The sequence below is a fragment of the Oncorhynchus kisutch genome, linkage group LG20 (genome assembly GCF_002021735.2).
Source record: "Oncorhynchus kisutch isolate 150728-3 linkage group LG20, Okis_V2, whole genome shotgun sequence".
NCBI classification, from domain to species: Eukaryota; Metazoa; Chordata; class Actinopteri; order Salmoniformes; family Salmonidae; genus Oncorhynchus; species Oncorhynchus kisutch.
This window is the reverse complement of record NC_034193.2, coordinates 4566276-4589016: the sequence shown is the minus strand read 5'-3', so window position 1 is coordinate 4589016 and position 22741 is coordinate 4566276. Positions and strand designations below refer to the sequence as shown.

At 47.3% G+C, this 22741-nt stretch overlaps 1 protein-coding gene across 1 annotated transcript in view; it reads right to left on the bottom strand.

Moving 5' to 3' along the window:
* Positions 1–22741, bottom strand: part of sptlc3 (serine palmitoyltransferase, long chain base subunit 3) — a 155899-nt gene that overhangs the window by 430 nt on the left and 132728 nt on the right. The window contains exons 8-11 of the mRNA XM_031799979.1: positions 20213–20432; positions 16700–16826; positions 7248–7383; positions 115–296 (exon numbers count right to left, since the gene is read on the bottom strand). Of these exons, the coding sequence (XP_031655839.1) occupies positions 115–296; positions 7248–7383; positions 16700–16826; positions 20213–20432 (665 nt within the window). The remainder of the gene's footprint in view (positions 1–114; positions 297–7247; positions 7384–16699; positions 16827–20212; positions 20433–22741) is intronic.

Below are 22741 nucleotides of genomic sequence, written 5' to 3'. Positions count from 1 at the left end.
GGAGAGAGAGAGAGAGAGGGAGGAGAGAGAGAGAGAGAAATTGAAATAAATTGAGAAAGAGAGAGAGAATTTAATTGAGAGAGGGGGAGATGGAGAGAGAGAGATGTATGTCTCTATGTGTGTGTGTGTGTTTGTGTCCCTGTGTGTGTTTGCGTGTTGTACTCACCTGGTCGAGCATGGCCTTGGTGTGTGCAGCAGACAGACAGAAGCGTGCCCGTGCCTCTGTGATGGGCGTAGCAGGAAACCCTACCACCACCACTCCTATCTTCCTCTTCAGCATGGCGCGAGAGAAAGCCCTACAGAGGCAGCACACAGTCACAGGAAGGCATTGTGAAAGACAAGGCGCAGGGAGGAATGAACGTACCAATGTATCAATCATTTGTATTTACAGCCCCTTTTACCCAGCTGTCATAAAGGGCTGTACAGTAACCTGCCTGGACCACCATGAAATACACAACTGAAAGTGTTAAACCCTGAACATACAGTATGGACCCTGAACATACAGTATGACCCTGAACATACAGTGTGACCCTGAACATACAGTGTGACCCTGAACATACAGTATGACCTTGAACATACAGTATGACCCTGAACATACAGTATGACCCTGAACATTACAGTGTGACCCTGAACATACAGTGTGACCCTGAACATACAGTATGACCTTGAACATACAGTATGACCCTGAACATACAGTATGACCCTGAACATACAGTATGACCCTGAACATACAGTATGACCTTGAACATACAGTATGACCCTGAACATACAGTATGACCCTGAACATACACTATGACCCTGAACGTAGTGTGACCCTGAACATACAGTATGACCCTGAACATACAGTATGACCCTGAACATACAGTATGACCCTGAACATACACTATGACCCTGAACGTAGTGTGACCCTGAACATACAGTATGACCCTGAACGTAGTGTGACCCTGAACATACAGTATGACCCTGAACATACAGTATGACCCTGAACATACAGTATGACCCTGAACATACACTATGACCCTGAACGTAGTGTGACCCTGAACATACAGTATGACCCTGAACATACAGTGTGACCCTGAACATACAGTATGACCCTGAACATACAGTATGACCCTGAACATACAGTGTGACCCTGAACATACAGTATGACCCTGAACATACAGTATGACCCTGAACATACACTATGACCCTGAACATACACTATGACCCTGAACATACAGTATGACCCTGAACATACAGTATGACCCTGAACATACAGTGTGACCCCTGAACATACAGTATGACCCTGAACATACAGTATGACCCTGAACATACAGTATGACCCTGAATATACACTATGACCCTGAACATACAGTGTGACCCTGAACATACAGTGTGACCCTGAACGTAGTGTGACCCTGAACATACAGTATGACCCTGAACATACACCATGACCCTGAACATACAGTATGACCCTGAACATATACTATGACCCTGAACATACAGTGTGACCCTGAACATACAGTATGACCCTGAACATACAGTGTGACCCTGAACATACATTATGACCCTGAACATATACTATGACCCTGAACATATACTATGACCCTGAACATACACCATGACCCTGAACATACATTATGACCCTGAACATATACTATGACCCTGAACATATACTATGACCCTGAACATACAGTGTGACCCTGAACATACAGTATGACCCTGAACATACAGTATGACCCTGAACGTATGACCTTGTTTACTACTCGCTCACATGATCAAACCACATGGTAGCATTTGATCAAATGTTCTGCTATTTGTCCTTGGTGCCACTGAGTGGAATGGTAAAGATGGACATGAACCTAGTTTTCCACCAGGAACTAGGACAGCAGACGACCAGTGATGACATCATAGTAGAAGGAAGCCCAGTATACAAGGTCCTCCAGCTGCTCAACAGGGTTCGTTGTTATCCTGTCAGAAGGCTGTTATCTTTGGGACGCATCTGAAAGTGTCTGTCCTGTGTGAATACGATCCTCGCCTACTACATTTTATATGATTCACTGACTGATTCACTGATTGATTCACTGTCTGATTCACTGACTGATTCACTGACTGATTCACTGACTGATTCACTGTCTGATTCACTGTCTGATTCACTGACTGATTCACTGACTGATTCACTGTCTGATTCACCTACTGATTCACTGACTGATTCACTGACTGATTCACTGTCTGATTCACTGACTGATTCACTGAGCATCTGGACACAGTAAACATGGCCGCTGTTCAAAGTCATCTTGAAAAGACACTCAATATTGACCCTTTGTTGTTGTTGTTGCTTCTGAACTGACCCCTAGTAAAAGGACCACCTGCTTTCCAACAACAGATATGGTAGCTGTATGACAATTAGTCCAAGTGACTCGATCAATTGAAACAGCAAAAAGATCATGGCCAATAGCTGACCTGTAGTAAACACATTCAGACATTGTTGTGGCCTCTGGAACTAACCAATTCTACCATATCTGCAGCTATACTGTACTGTATATATATATTTAAAAAATGTTTTTTTATTTAACCAGGCAAGTCAGTTAAGAACAAATTCTTATTTCAATGACGGCCCTAGGAACAGTGGGTTAACTGGTCTAGGAACAGTGGGTTAACTGGCCTAGGAACAGTGGGTTAACTGGTCTAGGAACAGTGGGGTTAACTGGTCTAGGAACAGTGGGTTAACTGGCCTAGGAACAGTGGGTTAACTGGCCTAGGAACAGTGGGTTAACTGGCCTAGGAACAGTGGGTTAACTGGTCTAGGAACAGTGGGTTAACTGGCCTAGGAACAGTGGGTTAACTGGTCTAGGAACAGTGGGGTTAACTGGCCTAGGAACAGTGGGTTAACTGGCCTAGGAACAGTGGGTTAACTGGTCTAGGAACAGTGGGTTAACTGGCCTAGGAACAGTGGGTTAACTGGGTCTAGGAACAGTGGGTTAACTGGCCTAGGAACAGTGGGTTAACTGGCCTAGGAACAGTGGGTTAACTGGCCTAGGAACAGTGGGTTAACTGGTCTAGGAACAGTGGGTTAACTGGTCTAGGAACAGTGGGTTAACTGGTCTAGGAACAGTGGGTTAACTGGCTAGGAACAGTGGGTTAACTGGCCTAGGAACAGTGGGTTAACTGGCCTAGGAACAGTGGGTTAACTGGCCTAGGAACAGTGGGTTAACTGGTCTAGGAACAGTGGGTTAACTGGCCTAGGAACAGTGGGTTAACTGGCCTAGGAACAGTGGGTTAACTGGCCTAGGAACAGTGGGTTAACTGGCCTAGGAACAGTGGGTTAACTGGTCTAGGAACAGTGGGTTAACTGGCCTAGGAACAGTGGGTTAACTGGTCTAGGAACAGTGGGTTAACTGGCATGAACAGTGGGTTAACTGGCCTAGGAACAGTGGGTTTAACTGGTCTAGGAACAGTGGGTTAACTGGCCTAGGAACAGTGGGTTAACTGGTCTAGGAACAGTGGGTTAACTGGCCTAGGAACAGTGGGTTAACTGGCCTAGGAACAGTGGGTTAACTGGCCTAGGAACAGTGGGTTAACTGGTCTAGGAACAGTGGGTAACTGGTCTAGGAACAGTGGGTTAAACTGGCCTAGGAACAGTGGGTTAACTGGCCTAGGAACAGTGGGTTAACTGGCCTAGGACCAGTGGGTTAACTGGTCTAGGAACAGTGGTTAACTGGTCTAGGAACAGTGGGTTAACTGGTCTAGGAACAGTGGGTTAACTGGCCTAGGAACAGTGGGTTAAACTGGCCTAGGAACAGTGGGTTAACTGGCCTAGGAACAGTGGGGTTAACTGGCCTAGGAACAGTGGGTTAACTGGCCTAGGAACAGTGGGTTAACTGGCCTAGGAACAGTGGGTTAACTGGTCCTAGGAACAGTGGGGTTAACTGTAGGAACAGTGGGTTAACTGGTCTAGGAACAGTGGGTTAACTGGCCTAGGAACAGTGGGTTAACTGGCCTAGGAACAGTGGGTTAACTGGTCTAGGAACAGTGGGTTAACTGGCCTAGGAACAGTGGGTTAACTGGTCTAGGAACAGTGGGTTAACTGGTCCAGGAACAGTGGGTTAACTGGTCTAGGAACAGTGGGTTAACTGGCCTAGGAACAGTGGGTTAACTGGCCTAGGAACAGTGGGTTAACTGGTCTAGGAACAGTGGGTTAACTGGCCTAGGAACAGTGGGTTAACTGGCCTAGGAACAGTGGGTTAACTGGTCTAGGAACAGTGGGTTAACTGCCTTGTTCAGGGGCAGAATGACAGATTTGTACCTTGTCAGCTCGGGGGTTTGAACTCTAACCACTAGGCTACCTACCGTCTCTACACTCTAACCACTAGGCTACCCTGCCGCCTCTACACTCTAACCACTAGGCTACCCTGCCGTCTCTACACTCTAACCACTAGGCGACCTACCGTCTCTACACTCTAACCACTAGGCTACCCTGCCGCCTCTACACTCTAACCACTAGGCTACCCTGCCGTCTCTACACTCTAACCACTGGCTACCCTGCTGTCTCTACACTCTAACCACTAGGCTACCTAACGTCCCTACGCTCTAACCACTAGGCTACCCTGCCGTCTCTACACTCTAACCACTAGGCTACCCTGCCGTCTCTACACTCTAACCACTAGGCTACGCTGCCGTCTCTACACTCTAACCACTAGGCTACCCTGCCATCTCTACACTCTAACCACTAGGCTACCCTGCCGTCTTTACACACTAACCACTAGGCTACCCTGCCATCTCTACACTCTAACCACTAGGCTACCCTGCCGTCTCTACACTCTAACCACTAGGCTACCCTGCCGTCTCTACACTCTAACCACTAGGCTACCCTGCCGTCTCTACACTCTAACCACTAGGCTACCCTGCCGTCTCTACACTCTAACCACTAGGCTACCCTGCCGTCTCTACACTCTAACCACTAGGCTACCCTGCCGTCTCTACACTCTAACCACTAGGCTACCCTGTCATCTCTACACTCTAACCACTAGGCTACCCTGCCGTCTCTACACTCTAACCAGTAGGCTACCCTGCCGTCTCTACACTCTAACCACTAGGCTACCTGCCACCTCTACACTCTAACCACTAGGCTACCCTGCCGTCTCTACACTCTAACCACTAGGCTACCCTGTCGTCTCTACACTCTAACCACTAGGCTACCCTGCCGTCTCTACACTCTAACCACTAGGCTACCCTGCCGTCTGTACAAACTAACCACTAGGCTACCTGCCACCTCTACACTCTAACCACTAGGCTACCCTGCCGTCTCTACACTCTAACCACTAGGCTACCCTGCCGTCTATACACTCTAACCACTAGGCTACCTACCGTCTCTACACTCTAACCACTAGGCTACCCTGCCGTCTCTACACTCTAACCACTAGGCTACCTACCGTCTCTACACTCTAACCACTAGGCTACCCTGCCGTCTCTACACTCTAACCACTAGGCTACCCTGCCGTCTCTACACTCTAACCACTAGGCTACCCTGCCGTCTCTACACTCTAACCACTAGGCTACCTACCGTCTCTACACTCTAACCACTAGGCTACCCTGCCGCCTCTACACTCTAACCACTAGGCTACCCTGCCGTCTCTACACTCTAACCACTAGGCGACCTACCGTCTCTACACTCTAACCACTAGGCTACCCTGCCGCCTCTACACTCTAACCACTAGGCTACCCTGCCGTCTCTACACTCTAACCACTGGCTACCCTGCCATCTCTACACTCTAACCACTAGGCTACCTAACGTTCCTACGCTCTAACCACTAGGCTACCCTGCCGTCTCTACACTCTAACCACTAGGCTACCCTACCACCTCTACACTCTAACCACTAGGCTACCCTACCGTCTCTACACTCTAACCACTAGGCTACCCTGCCGTCTCTACACTCTAACCACTGGCTACCCTGCCATCTCTACACTCTAACCACTAGGCTACCTAACGTTCCTACGCTCTAACCACTAGGCTACCCTGCCGTCTCTACACTCTAACCACTAGGCTACCCTACCACCTCTACACTCTAACCACTAGGCTACCCTGCCGTCTCTACACTCTAACCACTAGGCTACCTACCGTCTCTACACTCTAACCACTAGGCTACCCTGCCGTCTCTACACTCTAACCACTAGGCTACCTAACGTCTATACACTCTAACCACTAGGCTACCCTGCCACCTCTACACTCTAACCACTAGGCTACCCTGCCGCCTCTACACTCTAACCACTAGGCTACCCTGCCACCTCTACACTCTAACCACTAGGCTACCCTGCCACCTCTACACTCTAACCACTAGGCTACCCTGCCACCTCTACACTCTAACCACTAGGCTACCTACCGTCCCTACACTCTAACCACTAGGCTACCCTGCCGTCTCTACACTCTAACCACTAGGCTACCTACCACCTCTACACTCTAACCACTAGGCTACCCTGCCGTCTCTACACTCTAACCACTAGACTACCCTGCCGTCTCTACACTCTAACCACTAGGCTACCCTGCCACCTCCACACTCTAACCACTAGGCTACCCTGCCACCTCTACACTCTAACCACTAGGCTACCTACCACCTCTACACTCTAACCACTAGTCTACCCTACCACCTCTACACTCTAACCACTAGGCTACCTACCACCTCTACACTCTAACCACTAGGCTACCCTGTCATGTCCACAGAAGGTAACAGATGAGAAAGACACAAAGTGAAATCAGATTTCCTCTATGAGTTATTCTATGTGCCAGGTGATTAGTTGAAGGTGGTCTTGTCTGGGTCTGATGGTGGTGGTAGGTCAGACAACAGACTACATACGCCCCCTAGTGGCAAGGGTTATATTCCTAATCTAATATACCATTTAGCAGACTTTTATCCAAAGCGATTTATACCCATGAGGTGCATGAATGTTTACCAGTCGGCTGGTCCCAGGAATCGAACCCACTACCCTTGGCGTTACAAGCACCACGTTCAACCAACTGTGAGCTACAAAAGGACCACAATCTAACCTCTCCTTTCATTCCTTCCACAATAAAATATACAAATGTATGAAAGGTACGTTCTGATACTTATATCACGTTCCCAGCATGTAGAACAGACTCACTGACTGATTCACTGACTGATTCACTGACTGATTCACTGTCTGATTCACTGATTGATTCACTGACTGATTCACTGATTGATTCACTGACTGTGCATTGTCCCTGTCGAATAAACCAAATGAAAGCAACTTACACAACTTTTCCTGGCATGTAGAGCAGAATTGGGACCACAGGAGAATCATCGTTACCATAGATGATGAAGCCCATCTCTTGAAGACGAGACCTGAAGTAGCGTGTGTTCTCGGCTAGCTGGTGCACCCTGGCCTGACCTACAGAGACAGAGTTAATATGGGGTTAGGGCTAGTGGTGATGGGGTCAAACCCTGGAGAGAGTTAATATGGGGTTAGGGCTAGTGGTGATGGGGTCCACCCTGGAGAGAGTTAATATGGGGTTAGGGCTAATGGTGATGGGGTCCAGCCCTGGAGAGAGTTAATATGGGGTTAGGGCTAGTGGTGATGGGGTCCAACCCTGGAGAGAGTTAATATGGGGTTAGGGCTAGTGGTGATGGGGTCCAGCCCTGGAGAGAGTTAATATGGGGTTAGGGCTAGTGGTGATGGGGTCCAGCCCTGGAGAGAGTTAATATGGGGTTAGGGCTAGTGGGGATGGGGTCATCCCTGGAGAGAGTTAATATGGGGTTAGGGCTAGTGGTGATGGGGTCCAACCCTGGAGAGAGTTAATATGGGGTTAGGGCTAGTGGTGATGGGGTCCAGCCCTGGAGAGAGTTAATATGGGGTTAGGGCTAGTGGTGATGGGGTCCAACCATGGAGAGAGTTAATATGGGGTTAGGGCTAGTGGTGATGGGGTCCAGCCCTGGAGAGAGTTAATATGGGGTTAGGGCTAGTGGTGATGGGGTCTAGCCCTGGAGAGATTTAATATGGGGTTAGGGCTAGTGGTGATGGGGTCCAGCCCTGGAGAGAGTTAATATGGGGTTAGGGCTAGTGGTGATGGGGTCCAGCCCTGGAGAGAGTTAATATGGGGTTAGGGCTAGTGGGGATGGGGTCAACCCTGGAGAGAGTTAATATGGGGTTAGGGCTAGTGGGGATGAGGTCAACCCTGGAGAGAGTTAATATGGGGTTAGGGCTAGTGGGGATGGGGTCAACCCTGGAGAGAGTTAATATGGGGTTAGGGCTAGTGGTGATGGGGTCCAGCCCTGGAGAGAGTTAATATAGGGTTAGGGCTAGTGGTGATGGGGTCCAGCCCTGGAGAGAGTTAATATGGGGTTAGGGCTAGTGGTGATGGGGTCCAACCCTGGAGAGAGTTAATATGGGGTTAGGGCTAGTGGTGATGGGGTCCAACCCTGGAGAGAGTTAATATGGGGTTAGGGCTAGTGGTGATGGGGTCCAACCCTGGAGAGAGTTAATATGGGGTTAGGGCTAGTGGTGATGGGGTCCAACCCTGGAGAGAGTTAATATGGGGTTAGGGCTAGTGGTGATGGGGTCCAACCCTGGAGAGAGTTAATATGGGGTTAGGGCTAGTGGGGATGAGGTCAACCCTGGAGAGAGTTAATATGGGGTTAGGGCTAGTGGGGATGAGGTCAACCCTGGAGAGAGTTAATATGGGGTTAGGGCTAGTGGTGATGGGGTCCAACCCTGGAGAGAGTTAATATGGGGTTAGGGCTAGTGGGGATGGGGTCCAACCCTGGAGAGAGTTAATATGGGGTTAGGGCTAGTGGTGATGGGGTCCAGCCCTGGAGAGAGTTAATATGGGGTTAGGGCTAGTGGGGATGAGGTCAACCCTGGAGAGAGTTAATATGGGGTTAGGGCTAGTGGTGATGGGGTCCAACCTTGGCCTGGAGTCAGGAGAAAAACGTAAGGTTTATTCATACATTAATTTGTTATTGTCACATCCTGACCTTGGAAAGCTTTTATTTTCTATGGTAGAGTAGGTGTGACTGGGGGGTTGTTCTAGTTTATATTTTCTATGTGGGGTTCTAGGTGTGAATTTCTATGTTGGTGATTTGTATGGTTCCCAATTAGAGGCAGCTGGTTATCGTTGTCTCTAAATGGGGATCACATTTAAGTATAATTTTTTTCCACCTGTGGGTTATGGGATATTGTTTATGTTTGGAGTTATTGCACATAGCACCTCAGGAGTCACGGTTTGTTCGTTTATTGTTTATTGTTTATTGTTTATTGTTTACTGTTTATTGTTTATTGTTTATTGTTTACTGTTTATTGTTTATTGTTTATTGCTTATTGTTTATTGTTTACTGTTTATTGTTTATTGTTTATTGTTTATTGTTTATTGTTTATTGTTTATTGTTTACTGTTTACTGTTTATTGTTTATTGTTTATTGTTTATTGTTTATTGTTTACTGTTTATTGTTTATTGTTTACTGTTTATTGTTTATTGTTTACTGCTTATTGTTTATTGTTTATTGTCTATTGTTTATTGTTTATTGTTTATTGTTTACTGTTTACTGTTTATTGTTTATTGTTTATTGTTTATTGTTTACTGTTTATTGTTTATTGTTTATTGTTTATTGTTTATTGTTTATTGTTTATTGTTTATTGTTTACTGTTTATTGTTTATTGTTTATTGTTTATTGTTTATTGTTTATTGTTTACTGCTTATTGTTTATTGTTTACTGTTTATTGTTTATTGTTTATTGTTTACTGTTTTGTTAAGGTTCACTAATAATAAAGTATGTGGAACTCATATCGCGCTGCGTCTTGGTCCGACCATTATTACGAACACCGTGACAGTTATCTAGCATCCAGAATAAACCCCAGTGCAGCAACCCTGGATCAGTTAAGTGTTTCGCTTCGAGTTGATTTGAACGAATCCACAACTTCTTCCTGTCAGCCTTGGGTTTCAAACCGGCAACACTTTGGTAACAGTTCTGCCCCGCTAACCTTTAGGTTACCTGTCACCCCCAGAAGATGAGCCACGGTGGTGTAGGGAACCATCATGGGGGAGTAATACTTCATAGCACTGGAGCCACAGCATACATTATAGAACACTGTCTCTTCTACATTGTTTCAGTCAACTTGAACCACATGTAGGTTTAAACTGACCCTGGACACTTTAATGAGCTGCACCATACCACCTGGCCAGTTAACATGAACCAGGGATGGAGAGGGGGGGGGGTCACAGTGTTGGAAGATAGAACCTCACACGGCTACCTCTAAAGCCTCCGTTCCTCAGCCACAGACCCCAGCCGTTGGAAAGTAAACCCAGTATGTGCTCTGCCAGCGTATGGATGGACATTGGCTCTGCTCGGTGACCCACCAGGAATTGCCATTCGTTCAGAGTTATGAGAACCTTCCAGGAATATCCACTGTGGTGTAGTGATAGTTTAGTGATAGTTAGTGTAGTGACAGTTTAGTGTAGTGATGGTTTAGTGTAGTGATAGTGTAGTGATAGTTTAGTGTAGTGATAGTGTAGTGATAGTTTGGTGTAGTGATATTGTAGTGATAGTGTAGTGATAGTGGTAGTGTAATGACAGTGTAGTGATTGTGTAGTGTAGTGATAGTGTAGTGATAGTTCAATGTAGTGATAGTGTAGTGATAGTGGTAGTGTAGTGATAGTGTAGTGATAGCGTAGTGTAGTGATAGTGTAGTGTAGTGACAGTGTAGTGATAGCGTAGTGATAGTGTAGTGATAGTGTAGTGTAGTGATAGTGTAGTGACAGTGTAGTGATAGTGTAGTGATAGCGTAGTGTAGTGATAGTGTAGTGTAGTGACAGTGTAGTGATAGTGTAGTGATAGTGTAGTGATAGTTTAGTGTAGTGATAGTGCAGTGATAGCATCATGATAGTGTAGTGATAATATAGTGATAGTGTGGTGTAATGATAGTATAGTGATAGTGATAGTGTAGTGTAGTGATAGTGTAGTGTAGTGATAGTGTAGTGATAGTGTAGTGTAGTGATAGTGTAGTGACAGTGTAGTGATAGTGTAGTGATAGCGTAGTGTAGTGATAGTGTAGTGTTGTGACAGTGTAGTGATAGTGTAGTGATAGTGTAGTGATAGTTTAGTGTAGTGATAGTGTAGTGATAGTGCAGTGATAGCATCATGATAGTGTAGTGATAATATAGTGATAGTGTGGTGTAATGATAGTATAGTGATAGTGATAGTGTAGTGTAGTGATAGTGTAGTGATAGTGTAGTGGCAGTGTAGTGATAGTGTAGTGTAGTGACAGTGTAGTGATAGCGTAGTGATAGTGTAGTGATAGTGTAGTGATAGCGTAGTGATAGTGTAGTGTAGTGACAGTGTAGTGATAGTGTAGTGATAGCATAGTGTAGTGATAGTGTAGTGATAGTGTAGTGATAGTGTAGTGATATCATCGTGATAGTGTAGTGATAGTGTAGTGATAGCGTAGTGATAGTGTAGTGGTAGTGTAGTGATAATATAGTGATAGTGTAGTGTAATGATAGTATAGTGATAGTGATAGTGTAGTGATAGTGTAGTGATAGGGTTGTGTAGTGTAGTGATAGTGTAGTGATAGTGTAGTGTGGTGATAGTGTAGTGATAGTGTAGTGTGGTGATATTGATAGTGATAGTGTAGTGATAGTGTAGTGATAGTATAGGGATAGTGTAGTATATTGATAGTATAGTGATAGTGTAGTGTAGTGATAGTGTAGTGATAGTATAGTGATATTGTAGTGTGGTGATAGTGATAGTGATAGTGTAGTGATAGTGTAGTGATAGTATAGGGATAGTGTAGTATATTGATAGTATAGTGATAGTGTAGTGTAGTGATAGTGTAGTGATAGTATAGTGATCGTGTAGTATAGTGATAGTATAGTGATAGTGTAGTGTGGTGATAGTGTAGTGATAGCGTAGTGATAGCGTAGTGTAGTGACAGTGTAGTGATAGTGTAGTGACAGTGTGGTGATAGTGTAGTGATAGCGTAGTGATAGCGTAGTGTAGTGACAGTGTAGTGATAGTGTAGTGACAGTGTAGTGATAGTGTAGTGATAGCGTAGTGATAGCGTAGTGTAGTGACAGTGTAGTGATAGTGTAGTGACAGTGTAGTGATAGTGTAGTGATAGCGTAGTGATAGCGTAGTGTAGTGACAGTGTAGTGATAGTGTAGTGACAGTGTAGTGATAGTGATAGTGTAGTGATAGTGTTAGTGGGAACTCTCCTGGAGTGTCCACCCTGCTGTTCCTCAGTCCAGCCCCTCAGTCTGGGCCATTCCACCCTGTACTTCCAGGCTTCATAGCCAGTGATTACTGAAGAGCCCTGCTGCTCTCTCTCCCTAATGTCCACATCTCTCTAGCTCTCTCCCCCCTCTCCCTTCCATCTCTCTCCCTCCCCTCACCCCATTTCTCTCTCTCTGTCTCTCTCTCCCTCCCCTCGCCCCATTTCTCTCTCTCCCTCCCCTCGCCCCATTTCTCTCTCTCTGTCTCTCTCTCCCTCCCCTCGCCCCATTTCTCTCTCTCCCTCCCCTCGCCCCATTTCTCTCTCTTCCTCCCCTCACCCCATTTCTCTCTCTCTGTCTCTCTCCCCTCGCCCCATTTCTCTCTCTCTGTCCAGCCATCTGGTTCCTACCAACCTCCTGTCAGCCATCAAGGACTTTCTCCTTCAATACGTGATTACTGTACAGCATATCAATGCTTCTCCACAACCTCCTCTCCAGCTCTCTGTATCCTGCTCCTGCAGCCAGTTGGTTCTGGATTGTTCATCTGATGAAGGGAGGGAGTGAGGTGTAATACACACTTACACCTTGCCAAGACCAGAGACACATCGCATATGGCACCCGATTCCCTATATAGTGCACTACTTTAGACCAGAGCCCTATGGACCTCTATTCCCTATATAGTGCACTACTTTAGACCAGAACCCTATGGAACCCTATTCCCTATATAGTGCACTACATTAGACCAGAGCCTATAGGGATATGTAGGGAATAGGGTGCTATGTAAGAGTAAGAGCTAAGGGAGAGCCAGGTAAGAGCTAAGGGAGAGCCAGGTAAGAGCTAAGGGAGAGCCAGGTAAGAGCTAAGGGCGAGCCAGGTAAGAGCCAGTGCCAGGCAACTTTAGGACCAACCAGTAGGGCATTTACCTCAGAGCTGATTGGCTATTCAAAGCAACGATAGAAGACAGAAGACACTTAATAACCTGCCGAAAACACAAGCCCTGTTTTGTCAACTGCTCCCTCCTGATAAAATAAGACAAATTCTTGACATAATGTTGACAAAAGCAAGTGCCGGTTTCATGGAAGTGCTGTTCACCTTCCTCTATGGCTTGTTGTTTAAGACAACCACAGAGAACGAGAGAGAGCGAGAGGGGGATACAACTAGTCAGTTGTACAACTGACTGCACTCAACTGAAATGTGTCTTCCGCATTTAACCCAACCCTTCTAAATCAGAGCGAGAGAGATAGACATATTTCGCATTCCCTTCCAGTATTTGTATTCATAACGTGACCTCTCACCCCAAAGCTGTGTAAACTTTAACCTTTAGTGTGGAGATGTCTGACTTCACCATTCCCTGGTGTGTTGGAAGTGTACACAACTGACAGGCAGGTCAGAGGTCATTTCCTTCCCGACGAACAGCTGTGTCAGACACCAAGCATCCCTCCTCCTACCTCTCAGAGCCTCCAGGGCCAGAGGACAGTGGGTCAGTCACCAGTGAATCATGGAAAGCCTTGACTCTGACCTTTTATTTAGATCTACGACACACACCACGAATACATTCTACCTTTCAGAGCTTGGCCTCAGGGTTGCCAGGTCAAGCTACATTTTGTAGCTCAATGACTACTGAAAACCCGCCAAAAAAGGAAACTTAAGCACCAATTTATGTTTGTTCACAGCAAGAGAGGAGTTGCCATATTTATACAATAATTATTTTACCCCATAACGTTATCGAGTCATAGTAACGACGTTAGAAGCAACATTTTCCTCAAAATAATCATTATTGAAAGCTATGACATAATGAAGGAATTTGAATGTATGGAAAGATAAAAAAGTTAATTTGCCATTTTATATTTTTTTAATTGAACCTTTATTTAACCAGGCAAGTCAGTTAAGAACAGATTCTTATTTTCAATGACGGCCTAGGAACAGTGGGTTAACTGCATTGCATGTTCAGGGGCAGAACGACAGATGTCAGCTCGGGGATTTGAACTTGCAACCTTCCGGTTACTACTCCAACGCTCTAACCACTAGGCTACCCTGCCGCCCTTATTAAACCTCGCCAGATCAAATGCCCAAGGCGGTGCGGTATATGGCCAATATACCACGGCTAAGGGCTGTTTTTATGCATTACTCAATGCGGCCGTGATATATTGGCCGTATACCGCAAACCCTGGGGGAGCCTTATTTCTATTATAAACTGGTTACCAATGTAATTACAACAGTAAAAAGTAATGTTTTGTCATACCCGTGGTACAGTTGAAGTCGGAGCTTTACTTACACCTTAGCCAAATACATTTAAACTCTGTTTTTCACAATTCCTGACATTTAATCAGAGTAAAAATCGCTGTCTTAGGTCAGTTAGGATCACCACTTTATTTTAAGAATGTGAAATGTCAGAATAACAGCAGAGACAATGATGTATTTCAGCTTTTATTTCTTTCATCACATTCCCAGTGGGTCAGAAGTTTACATGCACTCAATTAGTATTTGGTAGCATTGCCTTTAAATTGTTTAACTTGGGTCAAACGTTTCAGGTAGCCTTCCACATGCTTCCCACAATAAGTTGGGTGAATGAATTTTTGCCTGTTCCTCCTGACAGAGCTGGTGTAACGGAGTCAGGTTTGTAGGCCTCCTTGCTCGCACACGCTTTTTCAGTTCTGCCCACAAATGTTCTATGGGATTAAGGTCAGGGCTTTGTGATGGCCACTCCAATACCTTGACTTTTGTCACGCCCTGACCTTAAAGATCCTTATTATTCTCTATGTTTGGTTAGGTCAGGGTGTGACTCGGGTGGGAAAGTCTATGTTTTCTATTTCTTTGTTTTTGGCCGCGTCTGGTTCCCAATCAAAGGCAGCTGTCTATCGTTGTCTCTGATTGGGGATCATATATAAGTTGTCATTTTCCTTTTGGGTTTTGTGGGATCTTGTTTTCTGTTTAGTGATTTTTTTTGCCCGACAGAACTGTGAGTTTTCACGTTTGTTATTTTGTTTGAGTGTTGTTTTGAATATTAAAATCATGAACACTTTCCACGCTGAGCCTTGGTCTACTTGGTCTACAGCTTGGTTGACCTTAACGCCATTTCGCCACAACTTTGGAAGTATGCTTGGGGTCATTGTCCATTTGGAAGACCCGTTTGCGACCAAGCTTTAACTTCCTGCCTGACTGATGACTTGAGATGTTGCTTCAATATATCCACGTAATTTTCCTACCTCATGATGCCATCTATTTTGTGAAGTGCACCAGTCCCTCCTGCAGCAAAGCACCCCCACAAGATGATCTACTAGACCCTGGATCTGACCATCTATATCTACAACTAGACCCTGGATCTGACCATCTATATCTACAACAAGACCCTGGATCTGACCATCTATATCTACTACTAGACCCTGGATCTGACCATCTATATCTACTAGACCCTGGATCTGACCATCTATATCTACTAGACCCTGGATCTGACCATCTATATCTACAACTAGACCCTGGATCTGACCATCTATATCTACAACTAGACCCTGGATCTGACCATTTATATCTACTAGACCCTGGATCTGACCATCTATATCTACTAGACCCTGGATCTGACCATCTATATCTACAACTAGACCCTGGATCTGACCATCTATATCTAGACCCTGGATCTGACCATCTATATCTACAACTAGACCCTGGATCTGACCATCTATATCTACTAGACCCTGGATCTGACCATCTATATCTACTAGACCCTGGATCTGACCATCTATATCTACTAGTAGGATCTGACCATCTATATCTACAACTAGACCCTGGATCTGACCATCTATATCTACAACTAGACCCTGTATCTGACCAGCTATATCTACAACTAGACACAGAGAGAGAGAGACAGAGCGAGGCTCAGACACAGAGAGAGAGAGACAGAGCGAGAGAGAGAGACCGAGAGAGAGAGACACAGAGAGAGAGACAAACACAGAGAGAGAGAGACAGAGAGAGAGAGAGCGACACAGAGAGAGAGACAGACACAGAGACAGACACAGAGAGAGAGACAGACACAGAGACAGACAGACAGAGATAGAGAGACAGATAGAGAGACAGACAGACACAGAGAGAGACAGACACAGAGAGAGAGAGACAGACACAGAGAGAGAGAGACAGACACAGAGAGAGAGAGAGAGAGACACACACAGAGAGAGACAGACACAGAGAGAGAGAAAGACAGAGAGAGAGACACAGAGAGAGAGAGACATACACAGAGAGAGACAGAAACAGAGAGAGAGACAGACACAGAGAGACAGAAACAGAGAGACAGACAGACACAGAGATAGAGACAGACACAGAGAGAGAGACAGACACAGAGAGAGAGACATAAACAGAGAGAGAGAGACACACACAGAGAGAGAGACAGACACAGAGAGAGAGAGACAGAAACAGAGAGAGAGACACACACACATAGAGAGAGAAAGCTGGGAACAATTGTTGGACACATGATAAGGGCTGAGGGACTAAAGGGAGGTTCTGGGAGCTTACCCACGGTGGTTCCATCCAGCCCCATGATGCATTTCATGGCTCTCAGGATCTGTTCTGTGACGGGAGGAGACATGGCCGAGGCGTACACCGCACTGTGCGAGTGGCTACGCAGGTGGTCGACCAGCTCCTAAAAGAGAGCGAGAGAGGGAGAGAAAGAGAGAGAGAGAGAAAGCGAGAGGGAGGGAGAGAGAAGAGTGAGAGAGGGAGAGAAAGAGAGCGAGAGGGAGGGAGAGAGAGAGAAGAGTGAGAGGGAGAGAAGAGTGAGAGAGGGAGGGAGAGAGAGAGAAGAGTGAGAGAGAGAGAAAGAGAGCGAGAGGGAGGGAGAGAGAGAGAAGAGTGAGAGAGAAAGAGAAAGAGAGCGAGAGGGAGGGAGAGAGAGAGAAGAGTGAGAGGGAGAGAAGAGCGAGAGGGTACAGTTTATAACATTAGAGCCATGAATACACGTATAGTATATATGTGATGGGAGATGTGGCCAAGGCATACACCACAGTGTGGGAGAGGCTACGCAGGTAGTCCACCAGCTCCTGTAATACAGACCAATCACAGGGCAACATTACACACTGTGGGAGTGGCTATGCAGGCACACACACACAAAAAATAGTTCTATATTGTGCCAAATAAGGGTTATTTGGCTTCTATCCATAGCAGAACCATTTCCTAAGATTCTATAAAGAACCATTTCCTGAGGTTCTATCAAGAACCCTTTCCTTAGGTTCTATAAAAACACTTTACTAAGGTTCTATAAAGAACCCTTTCCCAAGGTTCTATAAAGAACAATTTCCTAAGGTTCTATAAAGAACCATTTCCTAAGGTTCTATAAATAACTATTTCCTAAGGTTCTATAAAGAATGGTTCTATAAAAAACCTTTCTCAATCTTAAAGTTTCTTTGTAGATAATGTTGTACTATAGAACCGTACAGGGATTTATTCTGTTTAACCAGAATGTTATATGTTAAACTTCTCTAGGTGTTATTATTGTGTTAATAATTGTCTAGTTGAATCAGGTGTGGTAGCTCTGGAACAGCTGGGGGTCCCTGAGGAGAGAACTGAGACCCTCTGGAACAGCTGTGGGTCCCTGAGGAGAGAACTGAGACCCTCTGGGATAGCTGGGGGGTCCCGGAGGAGAGAACTGAGACCCTCTGGGATAGCTGGGGGTCCCTGAGGAAAGAACTGAGACCCTCTAGGATAGCTGGGGGTCCCTGAGGAGAGAACTGAGACCCTCTGGGACAGCTGTGGGTCCCTGAGGAGAGAACTGAGACCCTCTGGGACAGCTGTGGGTCCCTGAGGAGAGAACTGAGACCCTCTGGGACAGCTGGGGGTCCCTGAGGAGAGAACTGAGACCCTCTGGGACAGCTGTGGGTCCCTGAGGAGAGAACTGAGACCCTCTGGGACAGCTGGGGGTCCCTGAGGAGAGAACTGAGACCCTCTGGGACAGCTGTGGGTCCCTGAGGAGAGAACTGAGACCCTCTAGGATAGCTGTGGGTCCCTGAGGAGAGAACTGAGACCCTCTGGGATAGCTGGGGGTCCCTGAGGAGAGAACTGAGACCCTCTGGGATAGCTGTGGGTCCCTGAGGAGAGAACTGAGACCCTCTAGGATAGCTGGGGGTCCCTGAGGAGAGAACTGAGACCCTCTGGGATAGCTGGGGGTCCCTGAGGAGAGAACTGAGACCCTCTGGGATAGCTGTGGGTCTCTGAGGAGAGAACTGAGACCCTCTAGGATAGCTGGGGGTCCCTGAGGAGAGAACTGAGACCCTCTAGGATAGCCGGGGGTTCCCTGAGGAGCGAACTGAGACCCTCTGACTTAGTCAACTGTTCTCAAACGACACGAGACCATAATGTAGAGGGAGCTCATGTGACACAACGTGAGCCTGAAAACCCATTTCTGTCACTGTTCCTCAGCCATCTGAAGACTGAATACAACAGGAAGACTTTTGGGATACCAGTGCATCAACTAACTGTAAAGAGGCCGTGTTGTAGTGAGGCAGGAGTTTTTTTGTTTTGTTCTTTTGAACCTTTATTTAACTAGGCAAGTCAGTTAACAACAAATTCATATTTTCAATGACGGCCTTCCTAGGAACAGTGGGTTAACTGCCTCATTCAAGTTCAACGCTCTAACCACTAGGCTACCTACCGTCCCTACACTCTAAACACTAGGCTACCTACCGTCCCTACACTCTATCCCCTAGGCTACCTACCGTCCCTACACTCTAACCACTAGGCTACCTACTGTCCCTACACTCTAACCACTAGGCTACCTACCGTCCCTACACTCTAACCACTAGGCTACCTACCGTCCCTACACTCTAACCACTAGGCTACCTACTGTCCCTACACTCTAACCACTAGGCTACCTACTGTCCCTACACTCTAACCACTAGGCTACCTACCGTCCCTACACTCTAACCACTAGGCTACCTACCGTCCCTACACTCTAACCACCTGTCGCCCCAAAGGATGAGGCCTGTTATGCTCATTGTTCCTAAACGTCAACAGTAGATTCACTCAGCTAGTGGTTGACAGTTTTGTCAGCCCTGGGGGGCAGGGGTAAATGAACCCTGAAACAAGCAGACATCTGGTTCTAGCTAGGGCTGGGTAACTATCTCTGCTTTAGGGCCTTGAAGGGGTTTTGCTCCGACTGAATTCAACTAGGAACATGTCCGAAACCCAGCCCACATTTGGGGACTGGAGTTAGGTCTGTCTGTCTGTCTGTCTGTCTGTCTGTCTGTCTGTCTGTCTGTCTGTCTGTCTGTCTCAGCATCCTAGTTGTTTAACTACACATCTGGGGAGTGGAGTTAGGCTGTCTGTCTGTCTGTCTGTCTGTCTGTCTCAGCATCCTAGTTGTTTAACTACACATCTGGGGAGTGGAGTTAGGCTGTCTGTCTGTCTGTCTGTCTGTCTCAGCATCCTAGTTGTTTAACTACACATCTGGGGAGTGGAGTTAGGCTGTCTGTCTGTCTGTCTGTCTCAGCATCCTAGTTGTTTAACTACACATCTGGGGAGTGGAGTTAGTCTGTCTGTCTGTCTGTCTGTCTGTCTGTCTGTCTGTCTGTCTGTCTGTCTGTCTGTCTGTCTGTCTGTCTGTCTGTCTGTCTGTCTGTCTGTCTCAGCATCCTAGTTGTTTAACTACACATCTGGGGAGTGGAGTTAGGCTGTCTGTCTGTCTGTCTGTCTGTCTGTCTGTCTCAGCATCCTAGTTGTTTAACTACACATCTGGGGAGTGGAGTTAGGCTGTCTGTCTGTCTGTCTGTCTGTCTGTCTGTCTGTCTGTCTGTCTGTCTGTCTGTCTGTCTGTCTGTCTGTCTGTCTGTCTGTCTGTCTCAGCATCCTAGTTGTTTAACTACACATCTGGGGAGTGGAGTTAGCATCAAAACATTTAAAAAACTTTCCAAGACGTGTTCTCCTTGCTGAACATGACCCAGGACTAATGACAAGTTCATCTAATTGACCAGGAATGCCCAGGAATGCCCAGGAATGCCCAGGAATGCCCAGGAACGCCCAGGAATGCCCACCTACCTTTTTCCCAGCGATGTATCCTCCTGCAGCCCCGAAACTCTTGGTGAACGTTCCCATCATGACGTCGATGTCCGAGGGGTCCAGCCCAAACAGTTCTGTCACACCCCTCCCTGTCGGCCCCACCGCCCCGATACTGTGAGCCTCGTCCAGGTACAGGTAGGCCTTGTACTTCTTCTTCAGGGCTACGATGTCTGGCAGACGCACCACTGAACCCTCCATACTAGAACAGGACACAGAGATATACACTGAGTTACATTACCTCTAATACCATCTTTCTCTGTCTCCCTGGTTACATTACCTCTAATACCATCTTTCTCTGTCTCCCTGGTTACATTACCTCTAATACCATCTTCCCCCGACTCCCTGGTTACATTACCTCTAATACCATCTTCCCCCGACTCCCTGGTTACATTACCTCTAATACCATCTCTCTCTGTCTCCCTGGTTACATTACCTCTAATACCATCTTTCTCTGTCTCCCTGGTTACATTACCTCTAATACCATCTTTCTCTGTCTCCCTGGTTACATTACCTCTAATACCATCTCTCTCTGTCTCCCTGGTTACATTACCTCTAATACCATCTCTCTCTGTCTCCCTGGTTACATTACCTCTAATACCATCTTTCTCTGTCTCCCTGGTTACATTACCTCTAATACCATCTTTCTCTGTCTCCCTGGTTACATTACCTCTAATACCATCTTTCTCTGTCTCCCTGGTTACATTACATCTAATACCCATCTCTCCCTGATTACATAACCACTAATACCCAATCTCTCTATCTCTCTTCCCGACCACAAAAACCTGAAGTATCTCCGCACCGCCAAGCGCCTCAACTCCAGGCAGGCGAGATGCTGTTAACCTGGTTCAACTTTTCCCTCTCCTACCGGCCAGGGTCCAAGAACGTCAAGCTGGATGCCCTGTCTCGCCACTATAACCCCACAGCTCCCACCCCGGAGCCCGAGACCATCCTTCCTACCTCGTGCCTGGCGACGGCACTCAGCTGGGGAATCGGGAAACAGGTCCGGGAGGCGCAGCGGTCCGAGCCAAACCCTGGTAACCGGATGTTCGTGCCTGACGCTGTCTGCTCCGTGGTCCTGGCCCATTCCTCCATCTTTCCTGCCACCCGAGCTCCCAGCGGACCCTGGCCTTCGTGCGACAACGCTTTAATTGGCCTACCATGGTCCGGACGTTGCCAACTTTGTCGCCGACTGCACGGTCTGTGCACGGAACAAGTCCCCTCGACAAGCTCCGGCTGGCCTCTTCCAACCTCTGCCTGTCCCTCATCGCCCCTGGTCTCACATCTCCCTGGACTTTGTCACGGGTCTCCCCCCGTCTGATGGCAACAAGGCCACCCTGACCATGGTGGATCGCTTTTCCAAGGCTGCCCACATCATTCATTCCTCTCCCCAAGTTACCCTCTGCCAAGGAGACAGCCCAGCTCATGGTGCAGCACGTCTTCCGGATCCATGGCCTGCCCATGGACATGGTCTCTGACCAGGGTCCTCAGTTCTCGTCTTGGTTCTGGAAGGCATTCTGCACTCTCATTGGGTCGTCGGTCAGCCTGTCCTCCGGGTTCCACCCCCAGTCTAATGGCCAGTCGGAACGAGCCAACCACCCTGCGCTGCCTAGTCTCCACCAACCCCACCACCTGGAGCCAGTAGCTGGTGTGGGTGGAATCCTTCCCTGCTCTGCCATGCGCCTATCACCGTTTGAGTGTTCCCTAGGGTATCAGCCCCCGCTCTTCCCTGAGCAGGAAGAGGAGGTCGGCATACCTTCTTCCCAGATGTATGTCTGCCACTGTTGTCAAACCTGGAGGACAGCCCGGTCGGCCCTCCTCAAGACCCCCTCCAGGTATCGTCGACGATCGGACCGCCATCGGACCCTGGCTCCCCGGTATCATCTTCTGCAGAAGGTATGGCTATCCACCCGGGATCTGCCCCTCCGGGTGGAATCCCGCAAACTCTCCCCCCGGTTTATTGCCCCTTTGTATACATCCCACATTTCATGTATCCAGAGTCAAACCCATGTCTCACAGCCCTTTGTCTCCCGTTTCCAGGCCCATCCCTCTCCCCCGTCTCACCGACGACCAACAAGCGGTGAGGCGTCTCCTGAAGGTTCAACCCCGGGGCAGGGGGTTCCAGTACCTGCTTGACTGGGAGGGTTAGGAGAGGCGCTTGATCCCCGCCAGGGACATCCTGGACCCAGGCCTCATCGCTGACACCCCGGTCAACCAGGTGTGCGCCCAGGTAGGACGTCAGGTGGTGCCCCTAGAGGTACTGTCACACCCTGATCTGTCTCACCTGTCTTTGTGATTGTCTCCACCCCCATCCAGGTGTTTCCCATCTTCCCCATTATCCCCTGTGTATTTATACCTGTGTTCTCTGTTTGTGTGTTGCCAGTTCATTAAACTATTGATTATTTTGTGGTCTGCATCTGGGAGAGAGAGACAGAGAGAGAGAGAGACACAGAGAGAGAGAGAGAGACAGAGAGAGAGAGACAGAGAGAGAGAGACAGAGAGAGAGAGACA